Below are 15,376 nucleotides of genomic sequence, written 5' to 3'. Positions count from 1 at the left end.
GATTTAACTTTCTTATCTTTAACAGGTGAGAATTGAAATAGATTTAACTAGATCTATCTATAATGTCAAGGTCATGAGATGGACACAGGTTAGATTAAATCTTCAACCATAAACAGGTGAAAATGGATGTAGAAGTGATCTAGAATGTCAAGGTCATGAGGAGGACACAGGTTAGATTAAATCTTCAACCGTAAACAGGTGAAAATGGAAATAGAAGTGATCTAGAATGTCAAGGTCATGAGGAGGACACAGGTTAGATTTAACTCTTCAACCGTAAACAGGTGAAAATGGAAATAGAAGTGATCTAGAATGTCAAGGTTTAAATATTTATCAGTAAATAAGATTTATAAATAAATAAACAGATTCTATCACACAATGACATCATCATCAAGTTTTCCAAACTATGCAAAACATTGATATATGACATGATAAACACTGATCATGGTAACAGGCAGACACATATTATTTTAAGTAACAATCTGATGAGTTTAAAAAAAAAATTCAACTAATTTTTGCAGTTTGTTGCTGTTGCACCACTGTCCCAGGTTATTAGTGGAGTTCTCATAAATATGTTAAACATTCTTTATGTGCCTGTCCCAAGTCAGGAGCCTATTGTTCAATGGTTGTCAATTGTTCAAACGGTCATATTTATTTTTATGCCCCATTTATGGGCATTATGTTTTTTGGTCTGTGTGTCCCTTCGTCTGTCCGTTCGCCTGTTCGTTCATCCATTCGTCTATTCGTCCCTTCGTCTATTCGTCCGTTCACCCCAGGTTAAAGTTTTTGATCGTGGTAGTTTTTGATAAAGTTGAAGTCCAAACAACTTGAAACTTAGTAAATATGTTCCCTATGATATGATCTTTCTAATTTTCATGCCAAATTAGAGATTTTCCCCTATTTTCACGGTCCATTAAACATAGAAAATGATAGTGCGGATGGGGCATCCGTGTACTGGGGACACATTCTTGTTGTAAATTGTTTTGTTATAAATTAGTTTTCAAAATTGAATTGTTTCATATTTTTTGTTTGGGCCTTTTAAAGGTGACTATAAGATAAGATAAGAATTTTATTAATCTAATGAAGAACCCATATACAGGATGAGTTTTTTTCAATGTTGAATGCTGTACTGTTGCTTATAATTGCTTACATCCACTTTATTTGAATTTTGGTGAACAGTTGTTTCATTGGCAACCATACCACATCTTATTTTTATATAGCTATATATAGTATTGTGGGATCTTTACTCTAGTCCGTTTTAAGAAAATTGTAGAAACTGTACATAAAAGAACAAAAAATAAGAATAAGTACAGCAAAAGCATTTAACCCTTTTTAACATGTTATAGTATACATACTAAACACATTTATTTAAAAAACAGTTGTTGGCATGACACGGATTATGTTCTTCTCATATATTTTATGATAGTATGATACTAAACCCCTAACGCGAGGGATTGTGCCTGATATTCATATGATGAAGACATAATCTTTCAATCAGTTTAATTAAGGTCTGAAGCTGGCATGTCAGTTAACTGCTAGTAGTCTGTTGTTATATATGTATTATTGTCATTTTGTTTATTTTCTTTTGTTACATCTTCTGACATTGGACTCAGACTTCTCTTCAACTGAATTTTAATGTGTATTGTTATGCTTTTACTTTTCAACATTGGCCAGAGGTATAGGGGGAGGGTTGAGATCTCATAAACATGTTTAACCACGCCTCAATTTTGCACCTGTCCCAAGTCAGAACTCTTTGGTCTTTGTTAGTCTTGTATGATTTTTAATTTTAGTTTCTTGTGTATAATTCAGAGTTTAGTATGACGTCCATTGTCACTGTACTAGTATACATACTTTTTAAGGGGCCAGCTGCAGGACGCCTCTGGGTGTGGGAGTTTCTTGCTACATTGAATACCCTTTAGTGGCCTTCGGCTGTTGTCTGCTCTATGGTCGGGTTGTTGTAGTTTTGACGCATTCCCAATTTCCTTTCTCAATTTTATAAATATTAAAAAACACAAATACAACACACAATCATGAAAATGATAATCACTTTTTATCCTATATCATAGTCACTATCAAAGGATTTTAGCAGTAAGTAACTTCAATCACAACATATTTAAACTGCTGGTATGAATCATGGTGTACTCCAATCTTGGGTGCTATGCTGTGAATTCTTTATTTTCGCGGATTGCAGAAAAAAGTATCTTTTGAAACAAAGGCCAACATTGAATTAGTTTATCATTTATACATCATACTTGTATTATATGCTCAAAAGATAGTATTAGTTTTTGTCATTTTTCTCAGTTTCTCAAAATATTAAAATCTAACATTAATATCTCAAAAAAACATGTTTAACACAACCACTTTTGCGCCAGTCCCAAGTCAGGAGCCTCTGGCCTTTGTTAAGGATTTTTAATTTTAGTTCAGTTCTATATTTCATGGTTTAGTATGACGTCAATTATAACTGAACTAGCACACATTTTGTTTAGGGGCCCATTGAAGCACACCTCCGGTGGGGCAGTTTCTAGCTGTATTTTAGACTCATTGGTGGCCTTCTGCTGTTTTCTGCACGTAGTTGAGTTGTTGTCTCTTTGACACATTCCCCATTTCCATTCTCAATTTTATTAACTATGATTTTACTGTTAAGAATTATTAAAAAATCTTCTGGAAAGTTAATAGAAAAAAGTCCTCTGCTTGACATGAATGAAAAAAAATTCTGCTAATTTTGTCATTAATTTGAGGGTTTAAGGTGGTACCTAACACTACAGGGAGATAACTCTGTAAAATCAGCAGAACGTTTTAATGATGTTGTGTTCATATGGGAATATTAAGCTTCTCAATGATCAAAATAAGTGTTTGTCAAACTGCTATATAACCATTGTAAGCTGATTAAACGGTTGGTTCAAATTTTTTGAAATTTTATATTTTTGTCAAAGGGTCAAAGTAAGTTAGTAAGTAAGTATATCATTTATTATAGTGACATGTGTAGTATATATAATATTACTTAATAAGAATACAATAGTTAAATAAATTTACACCCGGCCCGTTGGACCTATAAGTCACTTTAAACGTTGGACCTATAAGTCACTTTAATCCTAATGTTCAAATTTGCATTACGCAATGTGATTGTTACTTATAAAGAAGTTCCTTTCTTTTACAGAAAAATAAATTTAGATATTTAGCAGTTTGTCTTTGATGAAGTGTCATTAAATTAGCAAATGTTCTATTATCAATAAAATGTCTATCAAGGTTCACTGATTCAAATAATAATTGTCTTAAATTATGGTAAGCTTTACAGAACAACAAGAAATGTTTTTCATCTTCAACAGATCCGTCATCGCAGAAAGTGCAAGATCGTTCATCAGGAGCCTCATTTCTAAATCATCCAGTTTCAGTGCGTAAGGGTAGACTACCACAGCGAAATTGTGCCATAACTGATCGTTCTTGTTTCTTAATGTTCATTTTGACGTAAAGTTCAGTCTCTAGTTCTGTTTAATAGTAATGTAAGTCCTTAATTTGGGTAGAGAAGTGATTTAACCAGTCCAATCGTTTTCACAGTATTCCATAATCTTTGTTTTAAAAAGTTCAATGTTGCATAAATTTACATATTCATAGCAACTGTCCATGTCCACTTTGTGAAAAATGAGAGCTCCACTGGCCCGATTTATTATAGTTCCAAAGAAAAAGCTTTTTCGTTAGTCTATCATTGTCCATTTTAACAAGCCGATTCCATCTTCTAACCATAGAAATCCACCGTCTTAAAGTTGGCTGTAACCATCCTAGTTCACTGTTTAGAGAAACTACTGGTGCAAATCTGTGTAATCCCAAAAAATATCTAATAGCACGGTTTTGTACAGATTCAATGGAGTGGTATGTTTTATATCCCCAAACACCTGCGCAATAATCAATGTATATTTTTGTCAAAGGGTCAAAGTAAATACTTTGTCAAAATTTTAAGAAAATTAAATGAGCCAAATTAATTTTAGTCAAAGTGTTAGGTACCACCTTAATTGATCAATTTATAAACTCTTATATATATTTGATATTTTTGAAATACATTCTATTAGGTTAAATCTGTGACAAAGAGAGAAAATGGATTACTTGACCTGGAACTAAATACAGGTGACAAGATGACAGATGTGGACTGTTTGCTTTGGGCAGTGGGAAGAGTTCCACTATCAGAAAATATAGGCTTAGACAAATTAGTAAGTATTTGTTTGATTTTATTTAACAAGATTATAAAACCAACTAAAGAACTTCATAATAATCTTCTCCATTTAATAATTGAATGAGTTTAATACAATTTCATTCTTTAAAGAAATGCCAAATATTTGTGTTTTTCAGAATCAATTTTTCAACTTACATGTAGTTATTTAAGGGGAAATAACTCTTTACTAAAAATAAATACACTAGACTGATGGGGAAATTTTGAAATTTTTACTTATAGTAAGAAAATAAGATTGGAGCACCATTTATTACTTAAAACATGTTATAAAACATATCTTCTCATATAACTGTTTATTCAGAATTAGTTTTTGCTCTTTTAATGATATTTAAAACATGTTAAATATAAATCCTAAAATATTAAGCAATGGATGGTATAGAGGAAACAAAAGTCTAAGTGATCTTTGGATTATATTTAACCTTCATGAGAGATTTAAAGTTATTCAAGGAAAGACAATATAGTTTACCTTCATTTAAAAAAAAAGCCACAATTGAACACAAACAACCAACAAAGCATTGGAAAAAAGGGAAGAAGGGGTAGATGGTTTAAAAAGTTAGAAATAAGGTTTATATAATTACTTGAATATCACGTCTCTGGTGTTAGATGTCTAACTAAAAATCCTGTAGAAATTAAGTTACTTAAAAGTGAGTTTAATGATACAGAAGTACCACATCCTTCTTAAATATATTATAGAGCCTTGACCTCATTTTCATGCTCTGATCTTCAGGTTCATTTTTCAGGATTTTTTTAGTCAGTATTTGTCTATTCAAGAAGTAAGTGTCAGTCTGATATGTTATATGGCATTGACCTCATTTTCGTGCCCCAGTGGACAGTTGAGGTTTCAGGAAAAGTTTAGTTATCAGCCTAAGAAAATATACATGTTACCTAACCAATGAGGAGTATATTTCAGACTGACATGTCGTATTGCCTAGACCTCAATCTCCTGCTCGAATGGTCAAATTTAAGTTTAAAGATTGGGTCTGTATCTCATGAATAATATATCATAGGTTTGAAATATTTGTTCCTGAATTCATTAAATGTGCTTATGTACATGTGCACCTAACAGGTTCCAGTTAACTGTGAAATATTGCCATGTGATATAATTCAAATGTTGCAATATCTGAAACATTTTAAGTCAATTATTTTAATTTTATGGGATATTTTACACAGATTTTTACAGATTTACACTATATTTTTATGTTATATTCATTTCTTTTGTTGTTTTGTATTATGTTGTTAAGAATTTGTTTATGTTTCTAAAATGTGTTTATTTGATATTATTCAAATAATGTTTACCAAAATGTCAATACTTATGATAATTAAAGTATTCCTAAAACATTTCATGAAATATACATGAAGAGAGAAGAATATTTTAACGCTTCAAAGGATTGCATATGTGATTAATTTTCTATATCCTCAAGATTTGTTAAATGTGCTACAAATTAATGCAAATTTATTCTGTAATGTTACATGTATGATCATCCTCATCACACAGTGGCGTTTAAAAATATCATATTTACTTGGTTTCATTAGTTCATTTTTTTTCTGTTCATTGAAGTAATTTCCTAGTTTTCTTTATCAAATATTTTTTATTTATAGAAAAGAAGTCACTAGATTTTTCCCCTTATGAAAATAAAATCGGATCTATAAATTTTTAAAAATAGTTCTTAAGGTTTATGAGATATAATGGGCAGAAAATGAGTAAATACTATTTTTAAATTTGCTCAAATTACTGTGGACATAATATTTTTTTCTTGAAGAGAACTTGAAGAGAACTTTTATTATTTAAATTTATTTAGTATTGATAGCACACATTTTAAACTTGCATTTATACAATTGAGAACTGAATAAAACAGGACAATAAATGTAGTTCAAATACATTACATCTAATTTTATGAAATGTTTGATGTGAATTTATTTTCTTCAAAATGAAGAATTTTGTGAATTTATTCATAAATCAGATAGTAAGTTCTGAATTTTTTTCTCAATTTTTCAGGGAATTAAGATGGATAACAAAGGGCATATTGTGGTAGATGAGTTCCAGAATACTACAGGCAGTAAGATATATGCTCTTGGAGATGTATGTGGTAAAGCCTTACTTACACCAGGTAAGTAATAAACATGAAGAGAATTTGATGTTTATTTTTAACTACAAACCAGTATATGATACAGAGATTGTTCATTTATTAAGGAATTCTCTGCCCATTCCAACATATGATTTTTCAGGTGCTCTGCAATATACTGCCTCACTGGGTTACAGCTTGATTATAGCATCCACTTCCTGTGATTAACATATATTTCATTTATAAGAAAGGGGTTAGAGGTAACTGGATCATAAGAGGCATATGCTGTTAAAATATTATTCAACATAAAACAAGAAAATGTATAATAATTATGAAAAAAACATTTAGAAATACAAATTTAAGTGACCACACTTCATTTAGAACCAAAATAGCTGTATAAAATGAAATTTTATTTTTCAGTTGCCATAGCAGCAGGTAGAAAGTTAGCTCACAGACTGTTTGATAACAAATCAGATTGGAAGTTAGACTACACTGATATTCCTACAGTTATATTCTCACATCCACCTAGTGCCACATTGGGTCTTACCCAAGGTAAACTATATTATTGGAAGTTAGACTACACTGATATTCCCACAGTTATATTCTCACATCCACCTAGTGCCACATTGGGTCTTACCCAAGGTAAACTATATTATTGGAAGTTAGACTACACTGATATTCCCACAGTTATATTCTCACATCCACCTAGTGCCACATTGGGTCTTACCCAAGGTAAACTATATTATTGGAAGTTAGACTACACTGATATTCCCACAGTTATATTCTCACATCCACCTAGTGCCACATTGGGTCTTACCCAAGGTAAACTATATTATTGGAAGTTAGACTACACTGATATTCCCACAGTTATATTCTCACATCCACCTAGTGCCACATTGGGTCTTACCCAAGGTAAACTATATTATTGGAAGTTAGACTACACTGATATTCCCACAGTTATATTCTCACATCCACCTAGTGCCACATTGGGTCTTACCCAAGGTAAACTATATTATTAAAGTAAAATAATACAACAACAGTATTATTGTATTCTTTACTGGTAAATTGTCAATTGATGTCAATAGAATGGAAATTCATGCAACTGTCAAACAAGGTAGAGGTTACGCTAGCTATAAATCCACCATTTTGTACATAATGAAAAGCCTGTACCAAATCATGGAATATGACAGTTGTTTACCATTCCTTTGACTTGTTGGAGCTTGATACTACCTTTTGATAACAGACTTTCCGTTCTGAATTTACCTTTGTTATTTTACTTTTTGCAAAGGATTATTGAACATCTGAAATTTTAAAGTAGCAAAATAAGAATCTTTTTCATTTATATTTTAAAGCTGAAGCAGAAGAAAAGTATGGTAAAGAAAAGATCAAAGCCTACAAGTCAGAGTTTACACCTATGTATTTTGCTGTTACAACAAGGAAAGAAAAGTGCCATATGAAATTGATTTGTTTATTACCCGATGAAAAGGTAAGCTAATCATTGATTTTTTCTCTCATTCTCTTAAAAAATGAAAAAACTCATAATAAAATAAACCACAATTGACCGCTCTTTTTTATATTTCAATAGTGATTTCTCTTTTCTTTGCAATGCCTAAAGATTTACAATTTACTTAACAAACTGGAAGACTTGCTGAGCTGAGTTCATAGCAAGTACAATTGTTTTCTGTTTTTTTCAAACTATAAAATCCTTTTGTTAGTACTGTGGATTTGAAGTAAAGTCTATGATAGGTAGTTTTATATTTTTAGAGAAATTAACATTCATAGAATGTGGATCACAAATCAGATCTAGCAAAGTGTGACTTTGATCATAATTTTAACATAACCATTCACTCATTAGAGAAAATAATTAAAAAAAATGTTATGTTAGAAAACAACTGACAGTACAAAGGCAAAACAAGTTAAATATAAAAACAAAACAAAATTAAAAAAGAAAAGACAAACAACAGTCTACAAAACATTCCATTAAAAAACTACTGACTGAGGCGAATCTGCTGGTAATTTGCTGGTAATTTGTGTTGAGAATTAATTTGTTTCTCCTGTCTTTTCCGTTTAATTGTCAACTATAATTATGAATGTTTCAGGTGATTGGGCTACACATGGTAGGACAAGGTGTTGATGAGATGTTACAGGGGTTCTCTGTAGCTGTCAAGATGGGTGCCACGAAAGCTCAATTTGATTCAGCTGTAGCAATCCATCCCACATCCTCAGAAGAACTTGTCACCATGAGATAATTTATATCATTGTTAAATACTAGTGTTAAAATTAGTAATATTATTCTAAATATATTATTTTGTTAGATGTTTTTTTTATATTATATTGATATTGATATTTTATATTTGAATGTATGAGAAATGATTCCTTCCCGAATGACTTAAGATGCCATATTTATACAAACACTATCAATCTGAAATATTAATGTACATGTTATACTTGTTAAGGGGTTTTGATAGACTACCTCAGATTTTCCTACGTCAAATATTAGTTATTGATTTATATAATTAACCCTCAAGACCAACATCATAGAAGTCGTTAGTTTAGCTTTTTTGCATGTTTTTTTAGCGAGGAACATTCATACAATCCTATGTGTATGTCATTCCAAAAACAAAAAAAAATATCTGCAATTTAACATCCATTTCATTCTTTTGTATATTTTTATGTATCTAGGTATTTATTTATTATTTAATCCTTTATGACTGACTTTTGATCTCATTCTCTAACATAGAAATATTGAAGAAAACTTATTACAGCATACTTCACTTTAAAATATTGTCAATGTGCTGGTAATTAAAAGACAATTTGTATTTTAGATTTCTATAAAAAAAGGTATTTCTATAAGAAAAGGTATTTTCCTTTCAATTGATATCAATATGACAATCTCCAGTAAGTTATACACCCGAAAAGACCAACTCAGTTCAATTACAAATGGTAAAATTATGCACATTTATACATTATAATTACAGTATCCTGCAGTTGTTTTTTTACAAGAATAAAAAAATGATTATGCTTTATATTTCATTATTGAATAACTCATTTTACCTTATAGTTGCATCAAATTTAGGTCTTTGGTGAATGTGTGCATTCTGTTTAATTCTATTACGTTACAATTCCTTGATAATGGCCATGAATGGACTGAGCCTATCATTTTATTGCTCTACTGCACACGATTTGTGGAATATAGTAGTCTTATCTATTCTCTTATCCAAATGCTAACATACTGGGTATGATAATTTACCATCATATTCTCTTGACCATACTAACTGTCAGTCTAAATTGATGATTTTTGTGTGAGTTATTCGAATTAATCATTGTAAATTTTAATCTGTTTGATGGATGTAGTGTTTTGTTAATTTGTTTGTATTTTTCATCCTTTTTAGTCTTTTGTCTTGACCTTGTATGTTTTTCTCGATATAGAGAGTTTTGAATATTCTCTTTATATCTTTCACTTCATTGTTCATAACACAGTGACACATTGGGAAATCTAGTAGATCTTTTAGCCAGAAAACTTAATTACTTGTAGGATTGTTTGTCATGATGAATAATTAACTATTCTGCATCTGAGCGGAAAGAAGATAGCAAACTCATGCATGGAGAGTGTCACCCTTGCTTTGTGTTAAAGAACTTATTGAGAGGTTCAATTGTGGACTATTGCAATTTCATATTTCTGCCCCGTTAAGTATACGTTTATCTTTTTGTGACAATACAAATTTCTTGACCTTCATTTCTGTCAATCTGATTAAATTTAGATCTTTCACTGTTGTGCTCTGTTATATTCCTTTTTCGCTTGTTAGTAGGTCATGCTTAGGTGATTTAGTGCGGAAATTTTCAAATAACCAATTATTGAAGTAACCACCCACTGGCACTTCAATTACAAATTTGTATCCCCCTACATAAATGGAGCTATGTCTCAAAAATTAAAGTCTAGATCATAAGATTTCAGTACTTTAGTTGGAAATATTTCGCAGTTTACCATTTCATAGTTACAAATGGTGGAAATGTTTAAGGAAAAAATACCCGCCAAAAGTATATTACCAAGTAAAAACAATATACCACTTAAATAAAAAGATGAACAATGTCAGTACCTAGAATCTATACATTGTACTTCTGGACCATCATCTTTTATTTGTGCATTCAAACACAAGTAGAAAAGTAATACATCTCTTTATTATACTATTGATATCTAAAATTCTGTAGATATTGAATTATCACTTTTTTGCTAGATAATTGCGAGATTAAGCAATCACAAAACTCTCAAGAACTCAGCCTTTAAACTAAAAAATAAATCTGATTTTCTATATCTCAACAGTTCCCCAAAGAAATTTTGAAATGCAAAATAATAAAAAGTATGGTACTTCTTTGGTGACTGAGGAGAACGATATAAGCTACAATCCTGTGATGAAGCTCACCAAATCTTGATCCCCGTTAGGACAGGAATCAGACATTCAAACTGGTGATAATAATAAACTTGACATTACTCACCTAAAAGTAAGAGGAATAAGTCAATATGGCAATACAGCGTTTACCGAAATAAAACAGATACATATCATTTATTAAACATTCTAAATGATTATGATCTTTTGTCAAAGTTCTTGATAATCATTGAATTCGATTTAGTGGGGTCACACAAAAATCCTTTATGTGAACCTTTATAATAAAAAGACTGCATTTTTTTCTTAAAATGTACTCCAGACAAGCCTGTTTGTCTGGGACACTTTAAAGTAAAAAATGCTCTTGACAATAACATTTCAAATGCAATTTATGATTTAAAAAACTAAAAACTGAACGCGATTTTGTTGTATTTTTTTCGTCCTTGAAGATGATAAAATTAACAAACAGTTTAGTTTCACTTGATTAAGTCATTGTCACAATGTTGACTGCTGTTCCCCTATTATTGATATTTTACCTATTATGTCCGTTTGTTTTGTTCACGCATCGTTTTCAATATACATGTAATGAAATTTGATGCGACTGTCATACAAGTGAGAGGTATAACTAGCTATAAAACCATGTTCAATCCACCATTGTTTACATAAGAAAATATTGTGTACCAAGTCAGGAATATTACAGTTGATATCACTTCGTTTGATGTGTATGTGCTTTTGATTTTGCCATTTGATAAGGGACATTCTGTTTTGAATTTTCTTCGGAGTTCAATATTTTTGTGATTTTCTTTTTGATATGATCATCTCAGTGACACGGTTGAAATCTCCAATTATTGTCAGACATATATTGTCCATCTACCCGGTAATATCCGTGTAAATCAATACAGTTTAGTATAATACCTGTTTTTTTTTCGGTGGGGAAGTTCTCAAACCTCTTTTCCAGCTTTGTTTTTATTTTTGCACCTTTTGTAAAAACGAATATAAATGCACTGCAACATCCAGTTTAGTTTTTAATTTTATTTATCTAAAGCATGTTATGCTTTTACACCGTTCCAGATACTTACATACACATGTTTGTCTGTACTTTATGAATTTTGAAGTGAAAACACAAATATTTTAGCCAAAGGGTCAACTTGAATTAAAGCCAGATTAAATGATAATACGTTGTTGGGGTGAACATACCTCTGTATGCACACGAATCTTCAAAATATGAACCAACCAAATCATATACTCTAAAAGAGGACAAATTTCGTAAGAAACAAAAAATGTTGCAGACGTTTGTGAGTCCAATGCTCGAACACCAACCAAGGCCGAAGATGTTGTTTTCGATGTAAACAATAATAATTACTTTAGATGCATGTTTCATAATAATACGTTATTCTGATTGGCTAACTACACATCACGTGTCATTCCTTAAGCAATTGCATTACACAATAAAACTTGTCATTCATGATGACAAGAGGTCCCATAATAAAGTGCTCAGGAAAATTAAATAAAAACATGATGTAAATCGTGTTTTTATGATACTAGCTAAAAAATGTAATCATAAGTATTCTTTTTGTAACTTCATATGGTTATAAAAGCGTTGACCATGCCCCCTTTTTTAGAATGAAGCGCTTCATACAAAATGTACTTCGGTCAACGCTTTTACACCCCAATAAAGTTACAAAAAGAAGCATTAAATTATTTATTGAAATTTAAATATTCAGGATGATAAAGACACAGGCACTTGTCTCAGAAAAAAATTTCCTATATACCTTATTATAACACAAGGTACTTAACTTGCATTTTAGAAAAATGTCAGGTGGTGACGAAGTTCCGTTATGTGCCGCTTTATAGGCTGTCAACCCCACAAAAACTTGTTATATCGTAAATCTAAATTGATTTATCTTTACAATGTTGTATAACATGCCTACATTTGTTGTCGGAATCATCCGTAGCAATCCTACCAAAGTATGTCAATCGTAATAATTTTGCAAACCGCTGAAGAATTGGCAATAAACGCGTCACATCTCCTTGTATATCTCGGTTTCCGATTGGTCAATTCTATGGGAAAGTCTAAATGATTCTCGGAGTTATCTGATCTTGTTTCATTTCATACGTCAAGTCAAGAGAGAGTCTGCAAGACATTGACGTCATGGGAAAATTTGTAACTTATTAGACATACCACAAACAACACTTGTTAGATTTTTTTCACGGTATATTATACAATTTTACTAACTGTATGATAAGTTCTATTCATACGAAAACTAACAGGTTTTTTTTAAAACAATTTTTATAATAAATCATTTACTGCGGACGTGTATTGCCAATTCTTCAGAGGTTTGCAAAATTATTACGATTGACATACTTTGGTAGGATTGCTACGGATGATTGCGACAACAAATGTAGGCATGTTATACACCATTGTAAAGATAACTCAATTTAGATTTACGATGTAACAAGTTTTAGCGGGGTTGACAGCCTATAAAGCGGCATATAACGGAACTTCGTCACCACCTGACATTTTTCTAAAATGCAAGTTAAGTACCTTGTGTTATAATAAGGTATATAGGAAATTTTTTTCTGAGACAAGTGCCTGTGGATAAAGATCATACTGGAAAAATATTTATATATCTTATATTAAAAGATAAAAATATCCCATTAGAAAAATAAGGTCAATATGAAAGTATCGTTATGGAATGGTAAACTGGAATTATTACTTTGAAGGCGGATATTTGTAAAGTAAGATACAGTGATTGGTCGTTATTTACTTCACTATTGTACAATAACTGACTATATCAGGCTTGATATATTGTACAACACAAAGAGAAGACCATGTGCAAATAAAGGATGTAAAGATAATTCTTTAAAACTATATATTGTCCGGTTGGTTCCCTGACATATGTGTATTTAAAGATAGGATTAGGAGGTCATCTGTATAGATCTCTAAAGTAACATATTGTTTTCCGGGTCTTCAACAAATCAAAATCAATTTACTAAAGGATATGATTTAACTACACCTTGAACTCGGCCTAGCTAGGTTTCTTTGTTACGCAATGGCTTATAAGCATTTCGTTAAAGAAGCTTTTACATACAGTTGCGCTAAATATTTATAGCTTAAACCAATGTCAATAAACGTTGTAGTTCGCGTTTGCCAGGTAAAATGCCCTTATATTCAATTGATGCACTGAAATTGAAACTGAAATATAATAATGTACTCCATTCGCCCTGCTCCACTTTTTGTATGGTAACATGAATTATGCCGGATGAAATTTAGTTTTTTCGTCATTATGTATATGTTATGCATTACCTCATGTTACACTTTTTTGTCTGAGCGTTATTTGATAAATCTTAAAATCTGATTATACAATATTTTGTTATATGCAACCGTAAAATGGTAATTGCATGTGCAGCTGCCCTGATCTTTGTTTAAGTATTATAAACATTAAAACTTGAGAAATAATGCTTTTATTATGCCATTAATCGCAATAATCACCATCCGTAAAAGCACTTAACAACGAAAATCATATGATATCTGATGATAACATTTAATAAGAATGGTATATATATATATTTATTTAAATACTTGTTTATCTTATACATGAAAATACTGCATATTACATGTACAAATTTCAATATGATAAAATATACGAATAAAACAAATATTATTTGCACAGACAAAGTGCTCTCCAAGACATGCCTACACTTAAACCTGTAATTTGAGCTTTTACTTAAAAGATACATACGCCTTTAGTTTTTTCTTTTCAATTGTTTTACATTAGTCATTTGGGGCCCTTTAAAGGTATTTTGCAGTACGAATTGTGCTCATTTTGAAGGCTGTACGATGACCTATAGTTGTTCACTTCTAGTTCATAAACATATATATATATATATATTATATGTTTATATAATCCGTTCATCCTAATTTGACTCTTTAAAATTTAAGAGTCTATCCTAATTTAAGGTAAACTAAATGGCCTTCCAAATACTTTTCGATTCCTAACATCACCGAAGAGACATTAATTATCGAAATCCGGATATGGTGTAGAAATATTTAGCACCTCATGTTGATTCATTTAGACACTTCTACAACGAAATTTGTTACATGCACACGTTTTGTTTTCATCCAACGCAATCATACTTTAGGTTTGAACGTTGTTTTCAATTTAGACTTGTTTATATAAATATACATTACTGCCTGTAAATACAACAAATCTTTAAGAGACTTGGTTATCTTTTTGTCCATTTAGTTTATACGCTCCTCATTTGTTTTAAATGTTTGATTTTTCAAATATTTTGAACCCGAGCATCATCGAAGAGTCATTCTATATCGAAATGCTCATCTGTTGCAGGAACATTGGTACCGCTAATGTTAATACTACACCGTTTCGATAACTCTGCTGGTTCACTGAAACTCTCCGAGTGTATCACAAGCCAAGATTCATAAAAATACGGATATTGTGTATCTAAACTTTGATGCTACACATTTTGGATATTGAAATCAGTTAAATAAAATGCCTCCTTCTGATTCGTTGCCCGCCTTTTGATATACTTGTCGTTTATAAGCACACTTCAAATATTTTGAATAATTTATTGACTTACACCTTACACAGTTGACAATAAGTGTCGGCTGAGAACAAAACTTGATGATATTATATGATTTCAACTTTAAAATTTATACCTAAGTAGTGAAATTCCATCGGCACATGTATATG

The 15,376-nt window shown here is 31.0% G+C and overlaps 1 protein-coding gene across 3 annotated transcripts in view; it reads left to right on the top strand.

The window, feature by feature from the left end:
- LOC143067453 (glutathione reductase, mitochondrial-like) overlaps positions 1–15,376 on the top strand; it is a 180,419-nt gene that overhangs the window by 12,891 nt on the left and 152,152 nt on the right. For 2 of the 3 annotated variants that reach the window (XM_076240736.1, XM_076240733.1), the window contains exons 8-12: positions 4,062–4,199; positions 6,216–6,327; positions 6,703–6,834; positions 7,635–7,768; positions 8,382–9,308. In XM_076240736.1, coding sequence (XP_076096851.1) covers positions 4,062–4,199; positions 6,216–6,327; positions 6,703–6,834; positions 7,635–7,768; positions 8,382–8,531 — 666 coding nt within the window. In that variant the 3' untranslated portion in view covers positions 8,532–9,308. Of the gene's footprint in view, positions 1–4,061; positions 4,200–6,215; positions 6,328–6,702; positions 6,835–7,634; positions 7,769–8,381; positions 9,309–15,376 lie in introns of those variants that run through there. The other variant, XM_076240735.1, reaches the window with a different exon arrangement.

The sequence above is a fragment of the Mytilus galloprovincialis genome, chromosome 3 (assembly GCF_965363235.1).
Source record: "Mytilus galloprovincialis chromosome 3, xbMytGall1.hap1.1, whole genome shotgun sequence".
Classification (NCBI taxonomy): Eukaryota; Metazoa; Mollusca; class Bivalvia; order Mytilida; family Mytilidae; genus Mytilus; species Mytilus galloprovincialis.
The sequence above is the reverse complement of the archived record's forward strand: the minus strand, read 5'-3'. Positions and strand labels throughout refer to the sequence as shown.